The following is a 20,871-nucleotide window of genomic DNA, read 5'->3' as shown; positions in this document are numbered from 1 at the left end:
TCCTACTTACTTACCCCTCCCCATCATGACACCCCTCTTGTTAGAGAAGTGAGTTACTGGTCAAAAAACTGATTGGCTTAAATTTTCAGAGAAATAAGCCAGAGAAGAATACAGGAAATATTAGGTACTCCACAAACTAGACCAAACCAAAAACAAAACAAACAAACAAAAAAAAAACCAAACCCATTGCTGTCGAGTTGATTTCAACTCATAGCAACCCTATAGGACAGAGTAGAACTGCCCCATAGTGTCTCTAAGGAGTGGCTGGTGGATTGCAACTGCCGACTTTTTGGTTGGCAGCCTGAGCTCTTAGCCACTGCGCCACCAGGGGACAAACTAGACATTAGTCCTTAACAAAATTAAGTGTATTTTAACTAGTGAAATTCCTTTGTGATTGTACCAAGTAGAATTTTAAGCAAACTGTTAATCTCAGTATTACTGAATGCGCTCCTCTCAATACAACTGGAATTCATTCAATTTAGCACTCTAAATAGCATGAAGCATTATTATTATGACCAGTTATCTGCATAGGCATTACTATAAATCAGTGGGACTAATTCAAAATTTGTACTTCAACACCAGCTCTGATCCTTTGTATCCAAATACAGCATTATCGACAGGATTGTTTTGTTCCTTAGTGTGTCCTAAATAGAGTTCACAGAATCAGTTGAAGGGTAGATAATTGGAACAAAGATGTCTGGATAGGCTTTGGAGTTCCCTGGTTTGAAAATCATTAGAATCAAGAAACTTTTGCAAGCAGTTAATGATCTGTGTAAAGTTTTTAACATGGATAAGTGTATGTGTTTGTGAGTTTGTAGCAAAGGAAAGGGTGTAAATCTTTTGGAAAAAAATGGTTAAAGTAAATGTGTAATTTCATATGTTTATAAAAGAAAGTCATTAAAACTCATCTTAAAATATTTACCTCCTTGAGTTCTCCTTCAGTATTAAGAAATTCTGTAACTCCACTGATAAGTTTGGAATTCATAAACAATGCTTCTCCGTACCTCAAAAGATAAAAAAAAATAATAAAAGGTTTTAATGTCAACATAGGCAATAATTTAAGAAATACTACTATAACAATGTTTTAGAGTTCTTCTCAAGGGTTCCATTTGACCAATGTTGTCTTGACTACCATTAAGAACTCTGAGTACTCAAGGACATTTCTCTAGGGAACTGCAGAGACGATACCATCAGATCCCATGGGGTTTGGTCCAAAGTATTTCAGACAGGTTGGCGTGGGTGGTCAAAAAACTGATTGGCTTAAATTTTCAGAGAAATAAGCCAGAGAAGAATACAGGAAATATTAGATACTCCACAAACTAGACCAAAGAGTTGTTGGTTCAAACCCACCCAGATGTGCCTCAGAAGTGAAGGCCTGGCAATCTGCTTCTGAAAGGTCACAGCCTTGAAGACCCTATTCAGCAGATCTGCTTTACACACATGGGGTCACCATGAGTCGGAATTGACTTGATAAGCATCTAACAACAACGAGCTGTAGTAAATTAAAAACAAAACAAAACCTTCTAAAAATGGAATTAGGAGTTCCTGTTATACTTTTTATGGAGCCCTGGTGGCACAGTGATTAAGAGCTCAGCTGCTAATTAAAGGGTCAGATGTTCGAATCCACCAGCCACTCCTTGGAAACCCTATCGGGCAGTTTTACTCTGTGCTATAGCGTTGCTATGAGTTGGAATTGACTTGGCAGCAATGGTTTTTTATTTTATTACACTTTTAAGGAACCCTGGTTGCTCAGTGGTTACACGCCCTGCTGCTAAATGAAAGGCCAGTGGTTCAAACCCACAGGAGAAAGATCTGGCAGTCAGCTTCCATAAAGATTTATAGCCTTGGAAACTCTATGCGGCAGTTCGACTCTAACCTATAGGGTCGCTATGACTTGGAATCGACTTGACGGCAGTGGGTTTTTGATGTATTACACTTTTAATGCAAGACTTGAGAAAAATCTATTTTAAAACTTTCAGCTTTAATACCACCAGGTTCATTTACTGTAAGGAAAAAGGATTTCAGGAAAAGAAAGAGGTCTGCAAGACCCACTGGGATATTATATCAGTATGTTGCACAGTCATAATTGGGTGACTTTGGTTTGGTCAGTGTAATTGACATTGGCATTTGCCTTTTTTCATACTTAAAAACCGAACCAAATTTCTTAACAATGCTGCCAAAATGTTAGCATTTTTTCATATGTGTAGTAAAATAAAATATCTAGTTGTTCATTTGGATTGTATAACCCTTGTGTGGCAAGAATAATTATCTGACTCATGATTTAAGGCAAACAATTTGTGTCAATAAGCTGGAAAAAATTCTCTTTTTACTGATTAGTCTCCACTGTGCTATGGATATCCATCACAGACAATAATACTCTTAGAATTAAGGTAAGTAAACCAAAAATAAGACTATTGGTTTTTGGAAACAATGGTCCAGTCACCGTTACAAGAGTTTTTCTAATGCTGCCTTTAGCTATGTGACCTTAAGTAATTTAGCTTCTGGAGCCTCAGTTTTCTCATCTGTTAAACAAACAGGCTGATCTGGAAGGCCTTCATGATTTGTTGTAATTCTAACATTGAACTATTCCATGGAAAAGAGTTAGCTAAGTAAAAACAAACAAATAGGCATTCACAAATAACAGAAATAATCATTAATAATCGGTCTGTGGTTACAGAAGTGGTTACTGTCCAGAAATAAAAATAATTCTTTTTCTAAAAGAGTGGTAATTGTTTTTGTTTACACTTGCTTATACTCTCATGTGATGATGAATAAAGCACAATCCTTTCTTTCAAAGCACTACCCTATCTAGTTGACGAACTAGACATAAACAGATAATCTCCATTTAATGTCGCTATCCCCTGAAAGGTTGGCAGTTCAAGTCAACCCAGAGGTGCCTCTAAAGAAAGTCCTGGTGATCCAGTTCCAAAAAAATTACTGAAAACCCTACAGAGCACAGTTCTACTCTGATACACATGGGGTCACCATGAGTTGGAATCAACTTGACACGACAGCAACTGGAAATTGAAAGTAAAAGTATGATGATGATAAATTTATACGCAGTGTTCAGACAAGGTTCCTTTAGCTGGGGAAGGCTTCCAGGAGATGACAGAATCTAGATTGAGTATGGAGTCACTCTGTGTAGCAGGGAAGACAGTAATTTTAGTCAGAGGACCAACATAAATGAAAGCAACGAGTGTGACATGGCAAAGTGTGTACAGACACCTACTAGTAGTTTAAGATTAACCAAAAAAACCCCAAACCCATTGGTGTCGTGTCAATTCCGACTCATAGTGACCCCATAGAACCGAGTAAAACTGCCCCATAGGGTTTCCAAGGAGTGGCTGGTGGATTCAAACTTCTGACGTTTTGGCTAGCTGACTCTTCATCGCTGCACCACCAGGGCTCCAGTTCAGGATTAAGACAGTATAAACTGTGAGGCTGAGGAGAGCAGAAAAAGAGACCAAGCGGGTAGTCAGAAGACTTATTAAGGAACTTAGATTTAAGGTATGGCACAGAATCATTGAACGTTTTTGAGCAGGAAAATGTCACATTTGCTTTTTAAAAAACTGCTTGGGACAGAGGGAAGAGGGTGGTGTGTGTGTAGGGTTGATTATAGAGGCAGTGAGACCGAGTGCTATTGGATGAATACTGGAAAGAGATAAGAACCTGCATTAGGGCAGTGGTAGCAGGAAAAGAAAGGAAGAACCCAAGAAACAATTAGGAGATGTTAAACTGACAAGACCTGAAGTGTAATTGTTTATATAGGGCAAGGGCAAGGGAATCCCTATGGAGACATCCAGGTATCTGGATTGAGCAATTGGTGGTTGGCCGTATGATTCACTAAAAAAAGGAAGACAAAAGACAAAAGTTTTCTAGGCATACCCCCAGAGAGGCCCGCAATGGGCAATTGGATATCATAAGGTGAAGCTTAGGGGAAATGTATGAGTTAGAGATACAGATTTGGGAATGACTGAAACCATAATAGTAGTTGGCATTTAAAACTAGCGAGAGCATGCAGAGGGGAAAAAAGACAGGGCTTCCAAGAAGTCCAGCATCCAAGGATTGACAGAGGAGTAGAAGCAGATGAAGATGGCAATCTTGTTTGTCAAGAAAAACTCTACGGTATTTGTAGATACATTGAAACATCAATCTTTTTATTTTTGGGATAGAGATCACTAACTTTCAGTGAGACAAAATAGGCATACCAGGAACCAAAGATTTTTGTAGAAATTAAACTATACATACATTACACTGCACTTTAAAGCCACTCTAAAGAAACTCTTGTATATTGGGTATTCCTACACTTTAATGTAAAATGCTTACATACATTTATTTGATCTTAAGTGTCTTACAGTTCAATGTATTATTTGCATGAAAGCAAAGCAAACTCTAAGCTTTCAGTCATTCCATATTCTGAACCGAAAATAAAAAAGAGCCAGCGTGCCTTCTAGGGATATCAGTGCTCTCTGACAATGAAACATCTGTACATAAAAGTGTGTTTTAATATTCAAATTCAAATAGAATTCCTTATAGCAGCAACTGAAAAAGGTGTGGTTAAAGTAATAAAGTCTATATACCAGTTTTTGAGAGGAAGATCAGTAGGCCTGCTTACTGTCTGGGGACATTTAAGTTTGAGAAGAATATGCAGCATTTACATGCTCTATAATAAATTTAATTTCAAAATACCACAGAGATTATCAGAGTAATAAATTAACATTTATTATAATATATTTAAATACATAATGAAATACTTTTGAATTGAGGCTGAAGAAATCTTACCATGAAACAAGATATCCTGGGAATGAATTCTACTACAACTAGAATCTTACAATGCTTCAAATTGATTAACGTTCCTTCTCTGCATCATGGTTTTATTTCAAGTATTTTATATTTATATTTTAAGGATATTTAAAAGAATTTTACAAACGTAATTAAAGTTTTCTGATTATAATGTCATATTTAGTTTCTAAATCAGTTTTCCTGTAACCTGTTAAAGATACAGCAGTTTCATGGTGTGATTTCTTCGAACCTCGGACAATTTGATAGATTTTCTGGAAAGTTGCTCCATTAAACCTTTTGCACTCCCCATCTTTACATATAAAATTAATTAAGGTTATCTGTCTTTAATAAATGGATAATGTTATAGAATTTATAAAATTATTCTGAGTTTTACTTAAGTGGCAACATCACTTGGTTGCCATCTTGGCTGACTATTTTAAAATGTATCTTATTTCTTGGATCTTAGGTATAACAAAAAACTTTGGAACTTTATCACTCATATATCACCCTGAGTTTACTCACTCAAGTATGAATAATTGAGTTCTTATTTCTACCTGGTATTTAATATCTTCCATTTATCTCTGAAAAATTTCCAGGCAAGGTCTCGGCCATGTGGATTTCGGGCGACATGGATTATGACATCAATTGCATCTTGATCCAGCACTACCTCAGAATTCAAGGACAGATTCAGGAGCCTTAAGAATAGAATTGTGGACAAATTGTTAGTGCAAGGACTTAAACATTTTTATAATCTTCCTAATAAATACATAATTTAGTCTGTCATAGTCTTCAAAAGAAGAGTTCACTGTCAACTTTACTAATCAACAGGACAAATTTTTTCTTATAAAAGGGAAAGGGTCAAACTCATAGCATTTCAAAATAAATATATCAAGTAAATTCTGAAAAAGTCTAGAGGGTGGAGAACTCACAGTTCTGGTTTGATGATGTCATACTCAAAATTTTTTTAAAATAGTGAACACTTCCTTTTATAATGAAGTATTTTCCTATATATGCCTATATATATAAACATAATAGTCATTAACAAAGGTATATCTCTCAAGTCAGCTAGCTCTAATCCTGTTAAAATTTTTTCTATGCTTTGAGAAGAAACATTTTAGAGTAACTAACATATATTCTAGGAAGGAGCCCTGGTGGTACAGTGGTTAACACACTCAGCTGTTAACCAAAAGGTCAGCAGTTGGAACACACCAGCCTCTCTGCAGGAGAAAGATATGGTAAATAAGACATAACAGTTTTCCCATGCCTTGGGAAGATATATTTTAGAGTAACTAGCATATATTCAAGCAAATAAAAACAACTCCAGAGCAATCTGATTAACAGAGGAATACCTTCATTACACATTTACAAATTAGAAAATTACTTGACCCACCTGTTTAATAAATTCCTGTCATCACTGCAAGTTAAAGCTTCCAATAATATTTTCTTCTCAGAAACTGCTGTGGTGGAGTGGAATTTCATCCATATGAATTCCCAGACATCCTCATCCAGTAGGGAAACTCCTGTACAGTAGACGATGTCTCTAACATTTAGTGGTATTCTAAAGAAGCAATCCATGGTAGTTTTCTGTTAATTAAAAGCTTCATAGTATTGACAATAAAGAGAGATCCTGCTTCACTACAGTCAATTTTAAAAGATGATTTTATTAATTAGATTTTACCTGAAAAGGAATAATATTATATAGTAATGCTATTCAGATATATTGGTGAAAGAATGAAAAAAATATGTATTTAAAGGCAGTATTAAATACAATTATTATTTCCATTCTTGAAATGTTTAAATGAAATCAGTAACATAAATTTTCAAAAATCAATTGAAACAGGGTGCTTTATATTTTGACCTACATTAATATACTTATTATCTAAAAATTTTGCTCTTACAACTGGTAGACATAAGAAATGATAAGACATAAGAATGAAAAGACTAATTAATTTGGAGAATACAGAAAATTTCTCCTAAATTATTATATAATTTTCTCTAAAAATAATTTTTCCAAACAACTCTCTAAATTCTGGAATCTGGAAAAAATAACACAGTTAATAAAACATAAGTAGAAATTTTGAGAACATATAAAATATTTCCCCCATCTTTATAAAACTATCACCAAAAAAAAGTGTATATATATATATATATATATATATGTACACATTAAATTTTGACTTTGACTCCAAAATATAGTGTTATAGTGGAAAACACTTTCAGCAGATTTAATTACTCTTGGCTATTCATAACTTGTAAATTTCACATCTACTTATTTTACTAAATAGTATTCCTTCAAATTTCTGGATATACACCACATTTAATAAGTGTTTAAAACATTTATCTGAAAGGACATACCAGTATTTAAAAAAAAAAAAAACTTAAAAAATTTTATGTTTACTTCCATAATGTTCACTAACCTATTATTAAAACTTTCATCTATAATGTGATTGTGGCTAATAATAACAAAGTGCTCTGTCTGGATAACAAAATGTCACAATCCCTTCTGAAGGATTTAGGACTTTGATGATTAAAATACTGCTGTGGTTAAAGGAGTGTCTGAACCACAGGAGGAAGTCTTTGAGTGACTACAAATAAGATGTTTGTCACTGTATTTTGTTCAGCAGCTAAAGAGGGCTACAATCAGGATACGGTGGCATTATACCAGATGTATGATGTAAGAAATATTATACAAAATTTATGGTTTCCAGAAATGGCTAAAACTATTCATCTCTTCCTGCAAGTAATTAAAGTGTTTGGAGAAAAGTTACTCGAACTTTGCTGACTGCACCTTTTTCTCTTTGTGGCATTACAGACAAGCAATCTCTTTTTTCTTTTTTTTTTGGCTGTTTCCTTGATTTGTTTTTAAAGAAACGAAAACAACAAAGACGAGAAGAAACCAGCAAAGAGCTTCATATCTTTCTTTTGGCTTCCCTCTCAGCCCTGAACTCCTTTTACAAAGTATCAGTAGCCTTCATGATGGTTGGTGATAGCTTCCTCCCCTTGCTCTGGTTATGAACAGCTTTCCACACAACAAACTGAAGTCACTAAGGAAACCTTATTTTGAAGAATGTGCTCAATACTGATAGATAGAACATGAGATTACAGAGATGCCACTATTTTTTACTAAATTCAACAAGAAAGTTAAGAAATACAGACTTTCTCTAAATAAACTGCTATAAAAGAGAGTCATTTACTCCAAATATTATAGGCTTCAGAGTGTATCACTGTACGATTGTCATGACATTGGTCAAGAGATTAACATGACAATTTGCCAGAAGTAAAAATAAAATATCTACTGAAATCGCTAATTCATCAGCCAGTGCATATTTTCTTAATACTAGACTTAATAGTAACAGCTTGCTTTCTATGAGGAATGTATTAAGATATTAAGATAGCAAGGGAATACAGGGATAGGGTCAGCTGAGTTAGGTCTGTTACTGCCTACAAAACCAGTCTGCAATTTCAATGGTTTGAAGACGAAAAGGTACATAGAAATATAGAAAAGCCAAAAGAAATGAAAAAGCAGATGATAAACTGTTTCCTAGAAAGAACATGAGCGCCATGTACTATGTTGTTGTTGGCTGCTACCGTATCCATTTCCACTCATAGTGACCCTATAGGACAGAATAAAACTATCCCACAAGGTCTGCTAGGCTGTAATTTTTACAGAAGATCACCAGGTCTTTTCTCCTGCAGAGTCCCTGGTGGGTTTGAACCAATGACCTTTTGGTTATCAGCCAAGTTCATAACCAGAGCTCCTTACCATCAAAAGTCCATAATCTTGTTATCCAGTAGCTACTATTGGCTGATGTTAAACTGTGTCAGACACATACATACATGAATAAATGGATTGGCCCATCCAAAGACCTGGATTTTGGCTAAAGGAGCATTAGAGGTAGAACATAATACTTTTGCATAGTGCTACGTTTTAAGGAAGGAGCCCTGGTGGCAGTGGTTAAACCCTCAGCTGCTAACTGAAAGGTCGGCAGTACAAAGCCACTAGCCGCTCAGTTGGAGAAGGACGTGGAAGTCAGCTTCCTTAAAGATTTACAGCACTGGAAACCCTATGGGGCAGTTCTACTCTGTCCTGTAGGGTTGCTATGAGTTGGATTCAAGTTGATGGCAATAGGTTTGGGTTTTTTGGGTTTTATGTTCTAGTTAAGGAGCCCAGATGGCACAAATGGTTAAGTGTTGGGCTACTAACAGATAGGTTGGTTGTTCAAACCCACCTAGCAGCTCCATAGGAGAAAGGCCTGGCAATATGCTCCTGTAACGATTATAGCCAAGAAAACCCTATGAAGCAGTTCTACACTGTCACACATGGGGTCCTATGAATCAGAATTGACTTGATGGCACCTAACTACAAGAATGTTCCAGTTACATCTTATTTTGTTTAACATCTACAATAATATCATGATGTCTGTATGATGAACTTCTTTTTGCAGGAGAGGTAACCCTGTTCTTAGGATATTATGCACTATAATAACTAGATAGTAAGTTAAGAATCAAGACATTCTGAACTTGAGAATATTTCCTATTTTCTTTAGCTTAGAGATGGCTAATGGTCATGAAGGCAAAATATACTGATGTCTATTAATAGTAATGGAGCCCTGGTGGTGCAGTGGTTAAGAGCTCAGCTGCTAACTAAAAGGTCGGCAGTTCTAATCCAAATCCACCAGCCACTCCTTGGAAACCCTAAGGGGCAGTTCTGCTCTGTTCTATAGGGTTGCTATAAGTTGGAATCAACTCAACGGCAATGGGATTAATAGTAATAATTTGCCAAGTCATTTAATTCTGCTTTTTGTTGTCCAATAAAGTAATAATTGATATAAAGTGCAAGCAACAACAAATTTTAAATAAAAGATAGTATATCCTGTAAGAAGGTACTATCACTAGGCCCCAGGCCTCTCCAGTGAGGGGTTGAACCAGTCACAGATGTCACCTCTCACCTGCTTTTTTAGTAACTTTTTTTTTTTAAACCCACATTTTAATCAATTATCTTTGAGCAGTATTCAATGTTGGCAAGACAGGATTTCCATCTCCATTTCCAACTCCATTGACCGGCACTGAAGTGATACTTGCTAAAATGCAGCCTCTGGGTGACTGAAAAGGACATAGATTAGTGATGTATGTAAGGAGCTGCTGTCTGGCGAGTTGTTCATAGGCAGAGCAAGGGGAAGAAATCCTGAAAGGACACCCAGCAATACAGTATTGGATGAAATGACAGACCGACCACCCTGAAGGAAGTCAACACAAAGTGTCCGCAGCAGAAAAAGCCTTTGAAGGCAACGCTGCTCAGAACAGGGGCAGGTCCTTCATTATCAGCTGCTGCCGAAAACCCATAGAAAAACTGCATCATGTGGATGTGTTCTGCAAGGAACTTCAGGTCAAGTTTCAGGCTTGTCACAGCCATCACTCTGAGTGTAGCAGATGTGTCAACTCTGATTACTATGAAATGAGACACACACATGCTTACAGGTATAATCTGAAGCTCGTTGATGGCCCATTGAAAAATAATTCTCAGTCTCTCTACTAATCCCCAAGCTCTTGAGGGAGAAATGGCTTTATTAGCAAAAGCTAGGATGTACACATTGCATACGTTCTTAAAACTCCTAGGAAGAACTCGGATAGAGCTGATTTGCCTGAGAATACTGTTCTGATTTTTCTAGCATCTCTCCCCACCCCATCAACTACCCATCCTCCTTACCTACCTACCAGATAAAGAATCAATGTACAGTTCACAAGATCATTTGTAATCATCACTGAAAATAAAATAAGACTGGTGAGCACTGTATTTGCCAAGGGCCTACAGATCCCAATGCCTCCCACTGTTAATGAAACCTTTTGCTCCTAAATTTGTAAAGGTGTTCTAATAACATTTTAGGAAAATTATTGCTCTGGGAACAGTTTAAGATCTCTTTGTATAAACCAAAGTCATTAGGAACAAATGAAAAAGCTCATTTGTTTGTAAAGAGTGAGCTAAAAAACTCACAGAATTCATAGTTATGAATGGTACAGATCAATCTTATGAGACTTTTGATATCAGGATTACAGGGAGAGAAGGCCCCTCCTCATGAACATGAAAATTGTTTCTGAAAATATGAATATCCCCGCGGTCATTTCTCTTTAACTGCTGCTTCAGAAGTAAATCATTTAATGGAATTTTATCATCTGGGAAGGAAAGCTGAGCTTGTTTCTCTTTAGGTTTGAAACTTTATTTCCATGATATACACGAACAACAAGTGAGCTACTCTCCTAGCTATCTTCACATGAGATGCATGGAGCAATGCGTAGCCAAAATGAAGTGTCATTTCCTAGGGTACTAACACTGCAGAAATTATTATCAAATTTGTGTAACTCATGCTATACTTTTTATTCCATTCTCATTTTAAATAGGATTATGACAGAGTTCATTTGTACAATAAAATTTTTAAAGCATAAAAGTTCAGTCTATTATTTTGAAAGAATATTTTTATATTTTAGCAATACATTAGCCATATTTATCTTGCTAAAAGCAACTGCTTAAAAACTAAATGCTCTGAGGTAAAAATTAAACAAGTAGGTAGAAAAATAAAGGCATATACTTTTCAGAAAAAGTCTTTTAACCAAGTTAAACAAAAATGATGGAATACGAACAATACTTGAAATTTTAATTGTTACTTTAGTTATTAAATTAAAACTTGTGAAGTAGATCAGTAAATAAGAATAAGTAACTGAGAACATTTCCAACGATTTTTTTCTATAAAAGTTTTAGTTGCTGCATTTCTATTTTTTTTTAGGTAAAAAAAAACCTGGACTCATCCAAAATATCAACAATAGGGGACTAGTTTATTAAGGTAGGGTATAAATAGAAACTAAGAATAAAATATGGTAAAAATATATTATTAAAGACAAACAGCAAGCTAAAAATTTGCATAATATAATTTGTATGTTTTTAAAAATGCATAACATGTATATTCTTAGGAAAAAAGACTAAAAGGATAAATAAGAATATTAACAATGGTTGCTTCTGGGTTTGGAGATTATGGGTAACTAGTCTTTCTTTTTTTACTCAGATATTTTAATTTTTTTTCTTGAGGTGTCAATTTTATTAATACACTTGGGCCATATTTTTGTTATGAGATTCTCTCTAAAGTTATAACGTAAATACATATCTTTTTAAATGTGAAAAGGCCTAAAATTTCCTTTACAGACAACTTCTCATTTACTCTAGTAATGTCAAATACGCTTGTAACTCCCTACAATGAGTATGATTTTTTTGAGGGAGATGAACTAGATCAAATACATCAGTAGGAAACATATGCACACTAAACAGACTATGAACTCTACTGAGGATGACCATTGTTTTTATATATTTTTTAATTCCCCAGTTCCTAACAAGGTTCTCAGAATATAGTTTCTCACTTAGTGAATAATGAATTGATTTACTGATTAAATGAGCAACTATGGGTAATTCACTAGAAACTGACTTCCAGATACTAATTTAAATTTCTTTGAAACAATATCATTCATTACCAAATGGTTACCAAGCACCTATTATAACTCCTGTAACTGTGAAATTAGCATTATTTGTATCTGATCAGCTATATGAAACATAAAGTTTTCTTTTGAAAAAAGGTAGTAGAAATCCAAAAGAACAAAGAGTAGACTACTAATTGAAGGTTACTAATCTAGCACCATAATCCAGTTTTAAGATCTTCCAAGCACCTGGAAAAAGGGTGGAGAAGTAAGGATGTGGGAAAGCTACAGGGAGGTATTGACTGGTGGCCCCATTTTTGTTCTAAGATAACTCAGGGTCTAGCAGGGAAGAATCTCGCGGAGGCTGGGATGAGAACAGGAGCCTTTGGTTCGAAGGTGAGGAGGCCCTCAAGGTGGTTAGATCAGTGTATCCACCAGCAGCCGAAGTCACCTCATGAGCTAGGTGGCTTCCTCTTGGCATACAAGTCCTTCTTCATTTCTTCAGTTTTTTTGGTCAGGTTTGGTATGTCATAGTTCTGAGCCAGATACATTCCAACGATATTGCCAAAAGTAAATCCAAGCAGAACTGGAGCATGATGTCAGCGGGGAGGGCAAGGACGCGCAGAGGGCAACCACAGACAGCTCCAAGGGTCGGGTTCAGATATTTTAAATTTAATATTTTTTATAAGTACTTTATAACTAAGATATTTCAATTCTAGTTATACAGATAAAATTCTGTTACCTATTGAAATAAAATGCATTCTAATATCTAAAAATGCTATTGAATAGGATGCAGAAATGATTCTGATGGTGCAGTTAAAATATCTTCCAGGGGAAAAATGTACTTGGCAAAGGAAGAATCATACTGTTCTAAAATATAAATTTGGATGTTTAACCTTGATATGGGTTTATTTCTAAGTAGGTTTTCAGTAGACCTAATTCAGCCAGTGACTGCCTCTAAGACTGGGCAAGTCAAGGTCAATGCTTTGGGCTTCATTTTTCATTTTAATTGGATGGGGCCAAAGCACGTGAAGTCTAAGGTCCATTCCTGCTGTTAGTACAAGATTCTTTTTGTTAGCAATTCTATTAACAACTAAACATGTGGGTTTAATTCTTTTCAAATACAGTGAAGACTATTTCTCAAATCAGTAGCCTCTTTAAGAGCACCTTTCTTCAGATACATGCCATTGATACAGTAGAATGCACTATTCAATTAACTTTAACTATTTTGCACCTAATTAATTCATTTGAAAGATCATTTGCTACTCTAACTAAAAATCAAAATGCAGCCTTGTTTGAGCAATTCTCCAAATCTTATTCTCTAAGTGCTTATAATCATACCTATTCAGGGTAGACAATCCATGATTTAAATATCAGACCAAAAACTAGCCTGCATTTACCAAAGGTAACCCGTATCCTACCCCCATCTCTCATTCTACCAATATTCCTTAGCCTCTTGGCTGCTGCTAAGAAAGCCATCTCGAATGAAATGTTTTAGAACCATTCAGAAAGAATATGTGACTTTTGTACCTAAGTGTCAGTTTCCTCATCTATAAAATGGATGTTCCTTATAGGGTTGTTAGGAGCCCTGGTTGCACAGTGGTGAAGTGCTCGGCTGTAACCAAAAGGTCGATGGTTCGATCCCACCAGCCACTCCACAGGAGAAAGATGTGGCAGTCTGCGTCTATGAAGATTACAGCCTAGGAAACTCTATGGGGCAATTCTACTCTGTCCTACAGGGTCGCTATGAGTCAGACTTGACCGATGGCAATGGGTATATAGGGTTGTTATAATGGTTCAGTGAATGAATATATTTATTCAGTGCTTAGCACAGTGCCTAACACATATCAGGGGCTCAGTACAAGCTTTATGTACATGGTGTGCATAGGCCAGTGGTAGGGACATAGAAAATGGCCTCAATAAGTAGTAATGACTTGCTGCCTCATTATTATTATTACTATTATTAGGTTAAAATGATAACCAGGGGGATCTCATACCATCAAGAAAGCAGTGCCGGGAGCAGAGCACATCCTTTTGACAGGGGTCCCTGCACCGAGAAGCTCCTAGTCCGGGGGAACACTGATGAGAAGGCCGACAGAGAGAGAAAGACTTCCCCTGGAGCTGACACCCTGAATTTGGACTTTTAGCCTACTTTGACTGTGAGGAAATAAAATTCTCTTCGTTAAAGCCAAAAAAAAAAAAAAAAGATAACCAATATCCCTATCTTTATCAAATGAGCGCTAGTCATGCCAAAAAGCAGGAATAAAAATTTTAGACAATCACACTACAAGTGAGTGAGTTTAAGTAATTTATTAAAAAAAAAAAAAAAAAAAAAAGGACAATAAAATCTCAAGTTTAAGGCATTACAACAAAGTAAACTTTTATAAACCCACCTATTTTACTGATATACCTGTCAATCAAATATGCCACTGAATCTATAGAAAATGTCCTGCAATCATAAATATTGTTTTTTAGCATCGCTACAAGTCTTCTGGAGCCCAGTAGTTAAGAGCCACATCTGCTAACCAAAAGGTTGGCAATTTGAATCCACCAGCCGTTCTTTGGAAACCCTATGGGGCAGTTCTACTCTGTCCTATAGGGTCACTATGAGTTGGAATTGACTCGAAGACAACAGGTTTTTACAAGCCTTCTGGCAAAAGAACAGACTCCCATGTAAAGTACACAGTCAGTTACAGGTGGAAGGGACGCTAGGCAACAATGTCATTAAATAGGCACCTTTTAGATCACAGCTAGGGCTGCTCTGTTTTCAGGGAATCCTCTCACTTTTCCCCAAACAGTGTTTGCTTATTCCTACTGAACCTTAAGTACAACAAAAAGGAATATTAAAACATCAGAACAAAGGAAAAGGCAGTTCAAAAACAATCTGCATGGCCCTTTAGACCTCAAAAAATAGAGTTGGAGAAACCGGTGAACAGACAATTTATGTTTAAAATGATCTAATGTGTTCCAAAATGATGTTCAATACTTTTTTATATTTTAATTTTGCATGGCAGAGAGGCATATATTGCTCTTTCTACATAAAAGGAAAAAAAAAAAGGATTTCTGTGGGCAGGAGGGGGATAATCATTTTAATTGTTAACATCTGAAATATATCAAAAGATTATGCTTTAAGATAACGGCACTCCTTTTAAGTGGCTTTTAAAATTCAAGTGAGTGCACTTTGAAAAAGATAAGGATTTAAAGTAAGTTAACATATACAAAATGATGCTTTAAACATTTAAGCCTCATATACAAAATAGCTATTATTTCTTTTAGTCACGTGTTATGGGTTGAACTGTGTCCCTCATAAGATATGTTGAATTCATAACTGTGAATGAAACCTCCTTTGGAAACAACATATTTGCAAACGTAATTAGTTGAGTTAGAATGAAGTCATACTGGAGTAGGGTGGGCTCTAATGCAATATGACAGGTGTTCTTATAAGAAGAAGAGAAGAGACACAGAGACAGATGGATGCAGAGCGAAGATGTCCATGTGCTGACTGAAGCAGAGACTGGAGTTAATGGTCCACAAGCCAAGGAAGGCCCTGGACCAACAGGAGATAGAAGAGGCGAGGAAGAGCTTCTTCCTCTACAGCCTGCAGAGAGAGCATGACCCTGCTGAAACCTTGATTTTGAACTTCTAGCCTCCAGAGAATGACATTCTGTTGATTTAAACCACCCAGTTTGTGGTACTTTGTTTCTACAGCCTTAGAAAACTAATACACCAGGCAACTGGGTAGAAAGTGAAAGGTGTGGGGGGGTCAGGGTTAAGTATCTGGACTATAAGACTCTGCCAGATAGAACTGCTGAGGCACAAAAACATAAGAAACAGGGTGACTCAGACAACATTAAACAGAACAGGATGAAAAGGAGACATCAGAAAAAGAAAGACAAAAGGAACAAGAGTGAGAAATGTGCAGAGAGGCCAAAAGATGCTGAGTGATGATGACAAAGACAGGAGTGACAAAAATCTACAAAAAGGTAAAGAAAAACAGCAAATACTTAAGACAAGAATTTGTGACTTCTCTAAAATTTTTCTTTGGCCTAGATTTTAAACACAGGCTTCTGAAAAGCCCAGAAACTGTTATTTAATATGTCACAACCCAGAACTCTATGACTTTCTTACAATCCACCCAGAATCACTTAGAGCCATAAGAGCTCAAAAAATGTTTTATAACAAAAGTATAAAAATTAAGATGCCCATGATGACTCACTCGAAAACTGAGCAGCAGACTGAATATAAATAGCTCTAAGAGCACAACATAATTTAAAACTTAAAAGGAAAACAATTGTTGTAGAAGCTGTGAAATGGCTGATAAATTGCCCTCTATTTATAGATGTTTGTTTTAAAGATGAGATAAATTGTTTCCCGATAATCCATTGCCTCCTTTTCATGGCTTCAGCTGCTCTATCCTGATTCGTGATTATTTGAGCTTCTTTTTCACTCAACTCCAGTCAGGGCCCTGTAAATCTAACTGCCTGCTATGATAGGAAGTCTAAATCTACCCAAAAAAATTAATGGCATTGTCTGAATCACAATAATTAGGAATCAGTACTTTAGGTTAACTGTTGAGATGAAAGATAAATGATGGGAATGACACATTAGTTACAAAAGCAAATATATAAACACTGATCTCATTCAAATCGTGACTCAGGCATGAGTATCTATGAAAACTCCATTGGATTATATTGGGCTCCACCTCTTACAAATAATATTTGTTGCCCAGGAATAATTTATAGCAACAGTCATTGTCTTTTGTATTCTTCACACAAAGGTTGAAAATTACACTGATTTATCATATCCATCAAAGTGCTACATCTATAAATATGAGGGTTCTGTGATAATGTGGTTTACCTTCATCTCTAATGCACTGTCAAGGTCACTAAGGTTAAGAAGGCTGAGTCTCCAGCCTGGAAGAACCTACTATGGTAATTAAGTTAATTTTTTAAGCATATAACCACTAAACTGTCATGAGTAGGCAATGAATAATGTATTTTTTCTCAATAGAAATGTCCTCAACCAAAAATTTATTTTGGCCAAAATCAAGTTTATTATTTATATGTGAATGTTCATGTGTGTGTGTGTTTATTGTCCAAAATGCAATTCTGCAGGATATCAATGAATACATATATATATATATACACATACATATATATGTGTTTATAGTTACACTATATTGATATATAGAAGTGTTCTTATTCATGTAAAACTGGAAATTTCTATGGATTCACTGAAATATACTGTAGACCCATCTGCTATCTTTTTATGTGAAAAAGTGGAGAAGTCAATGATAAACCTCGTGCGTGTGTGTGTGTGTGTGTTTAAAGGACTAAGAATTAGTATAATTAAATTTGATAAAAGGTATTCACTTAAAACTATTTACAAAGCATCTATACCTGTCATATGTGGTAAACAGAAAATTACCAAAAACAAAAACAATCTGGATTCTCATTGGGAAAAAAAGAGAATGGCATGAGTGAACTAAAACACTGTAAGATAGGCTAAAAGGCATACTTTGCATTGGGTGATTATATAATTGAGAAATAAATATACTTTAAAAGAGTCAAAACAGTTTGTATTTTGTAGAATAACTGATAACCTTGAAATGTGCATATACACATGTACATATAACTGGCAGGTACTGGTTACAGCATTACATGTGCATGAAGTCAATAAAACATCACACATTGAAAGCCTACCCTATATATTTTAGGATAAAATAAGCAAGGTTTATTTACAAATGAAAATAAAATAGAAGTCACTTCAATATTTTTTCTATTTGAATATTTTTTAATTATACAAAGAATCTCAAATCATTAGAAAGAAAAAGAAGAAATTCCTAAATATTTAGAAATGAAAGAATCCTGAAAAGTAAGGACAGGTTCTTTGTTGTAAATTTCAGGGATGTCTATAAATATATAGGAGTCCCAAGGAGGTGAAAACTGTTTACGTACTTGGCTGTTAACAAAAGGCTGGAGGTTTGAGTCTACCCAGAGGTGCCTTGGAAGAAAGGCCTGGATAGCTACTTCTGAAAAATCAGTCACCGGAAACCTATGTAACACAGTTCCACTCTGACACACATGGGATCACCATGAGTCAAAGCTGACTCAATGGCAACTGGTGGGGTGGTGGTGGTGGTGATGTGGATATAAATATAATATACATTATCTATCTTCACGCCATGAAAATTCTTCTGTATTTTATTTTTCCTATACTACTAAAAATATGTGTAATGATGACAGAAAGGTATCTTCTTTTTCTGGATGAAAATCTTAAGAAATAAAGGTAGGATGAAGTTAGTGAAAGCTAAGACTTTAATTTGCAGTTTGTAGCACTCCTTAATATTCTATCCAACAAAGAAAAACAACCCAAAATGTTGATAATATACCAAGTTTTTAATGTAAGGCAGAGGCTGAATGCGTGTGTACGTGCTTTTTAATTTCCTTGTTATTGCCAAGAAATTATAAGCCATTAAAGTTCCAACTTTCTCACTTTTCAAATATTTTAAGATATACAAATCATAACAACAGCATTTGTTATGTTAATGTAACATTTTTTCTCCTAAAATCATCACTGTGTTAAATAAATATTATCACACTATCATTAGAAAAAAGGCTAACATGAATTATTTTTAGTTTATAGATTAGGGGCTTGAGACACAGTGAATTATATGCGCAGAACCAATCCTAAGCCTGAATCACAAGATGGGGAAAAAAAAAAAAAAAAACAGAAAGGAAATGTTATTGATGTTAAAGGAATCTCTTCAGTGGTAATAGAAATGTTTAGACTATTTCGGGAAAATTTAGAGGAAATCTTTATATGGCAGACATTGCAATGAACCTTATACTCAATGTATCTGAATCCTTCAGTATAATCTAGTCTCTGTGAGTAATAAGGAATATTTTAGAAGTTGCAAATATTTTACTTGGCTGTTCAGCTCTGGCTTATTAAATAATACTGATTACTATTGTGAGTTTAATCAGCAATGTTCCCTGAGTTGTTCATGTAAATCTATATTCCCTTAGCACTTGTACTGTGATAAACAGTCAGACAGTTAAAATAGAGCTATTCTATAACTAATCAATACGGATATCTTTGGAGAGATGATATTGAACAAAATTTCAATAGTATTATGCCTGAAATTGGTATATTAGGTAAACAATACTAGCACAATAGGAACATTACTACTGGCACAAATGTGGAAAAACCAATTACCCTAAGAAGAAAAAAATTAAATTAAATCAAGTCACCTTCAAAAAGCATAATTCTTAATCTTGAAAAAATACTATTGACTATCTACCTCTATACATGGCTAGTAATGTAATTTTTTTAAGTAAAATGTCAGGAAAAAAGCCCAATTGTTGGGAAAAGAAAAACAAGTGTATAATTATTTCTGTATTTTAAATTAAAATAGAAAATCATTAATGCATTTAGACTAAAAACTAAATGTGACTATAAGAAAATAGGTAAAAATATGTACTTACTGGAGTTATATTAGCCCTACAGGCAATTACATTCTCTGCTACACCAAAACGTAAATGGAAATACATTCAGATTAGGTAGTCTCTCAAGTAGGTCATTCAAGTCAAATATTTTTATCATGATGGACTGAACTGAGTTAACATGTATTGAATTCTCCAGTGTCAAGGAAAATCAAACTTTCATTATGATTCCAGAGAAGCTTGAAGAAACAAGAAAGATAATAAAGTCCTCTTTTATATTCGGGTGTAGCCGCTATTTAACTAATCTTAATATATGCAGATCTATATTTATACAAATGGAAGTCAGGTAGTGATTACTGGATATAGAAGAGGTTCGAAGTTTAACATAGGAATTCGCAATAGCATTAATTCAGATAGCAAGCACACTTACTACATTTCATATGTTATTTTTCTTATATATCGCTTTTACAAAACACTTCTGTTTGGTAAGGGATTCTAATCTTAGAATGAAGATCCTCTAAAGCTTTGATGAAGGTGCATGATCAATTAACTGGGATTTTTGCTATTCTCAGCAAATAACAAAACAAACTGATTAACTGAAAAAAAAAATTATCTTATAAAATGTTCAGGGGATGGTCTTGGGTCATTGTAGATTCTGCCCAATAAGCTAAACTTTTTAAAGGTACCAAGACTTAATCTTCAGAAATGGTGTTGATGAAGAACACCTTTTGACACGCTGTTCCTTCCACTTAACACCTTCTTTGCCCCTTTGTCTCGTGAACAAGTTATCTTCCCTGTAGACCTCAGGGCAGTTGTCACTCTGCAGAAAAATCAAGCTCACTAACAGGTCATATGGCCCTTTTCTTGTAAACTCTTCTTCTAGGTAATCCTCACAGTTACAATCTTACAATATTTGTATGGCATGTGATTGAAGCTGGTCTACCTCATCAGGCTGTAAGCTTTAGGACAGGAACTTGTCCTTTTGGCTTGTAGTTGGATCCCTAGTACCTTCTAGCATGGTCAGACAAAGACTCAGCATACACTTTGTACGTGAATCAAGTAATGTCAGAGTCGGAATTAATACAGATTAAAATAAGTAAGCTAATTACAATGGAAATAATGTGCAATAATAATTTATTTTACAAATAGAGCTGAAATTAAAAATAAAAATCTAGATAACCAGATA

The 20,871-nt window shown here is 35.2% G+C and overlaps 1 protein-coding gene across 1 annotated transcript in view; it reads right to left on the bottom strand.

Moving 5' to 3' along the window:
• Positions 1 to 20,871, bottom strand: part of TRHDE (thyrotropin releasing hormone degrading enzyme) — a 433,889-nt gene that overhangs the window by 5,597 nt on the left and 407,421 nt on the right. The window contains exons 16-18 of the mRNA XM_004386459.2: positions 6,173 to 6,340; positions 5,337 to 5,477; positions 923 to 1,004 (exon numbers count right to left, since the gene is read on the bottom strand). Of these exons, the coding sequence (XP_004386516.2) occupies positions 923 to 1,004; positions 5,337 to 5,477; positions 6,173 to 6,340 (391 nt within the window). The remainder of the gene's footprint in view (positions 1 to 922; positions 1,005 to 5,336; positions 5,478 to 6,172; positions 6,341 to 20,871) is intronic.

Source organism: Trichechus manatus, unplaced genomic scaffold (genome assembly GCF_000243295.1).
Source record: "Trichechus manatus latirostris isolate Lorelei unplaced genomic scaffold, TriManLat1.0 scaffold00164, whole genome shotgun sequence".
In the NCBI taxonomy this organism is placed as follows: domain Eukaryota; kingdom Metazoa; phylum Chordata; class Mammalia; order Sirenia; family Trichechidae; genus Trichechus; species Trichechus manatus.
The sequence above is the reverse complement of the archived record's forward strand: the minus strand, read 5'-3'. Positions and strand labels throughout refer to the sequence as shown.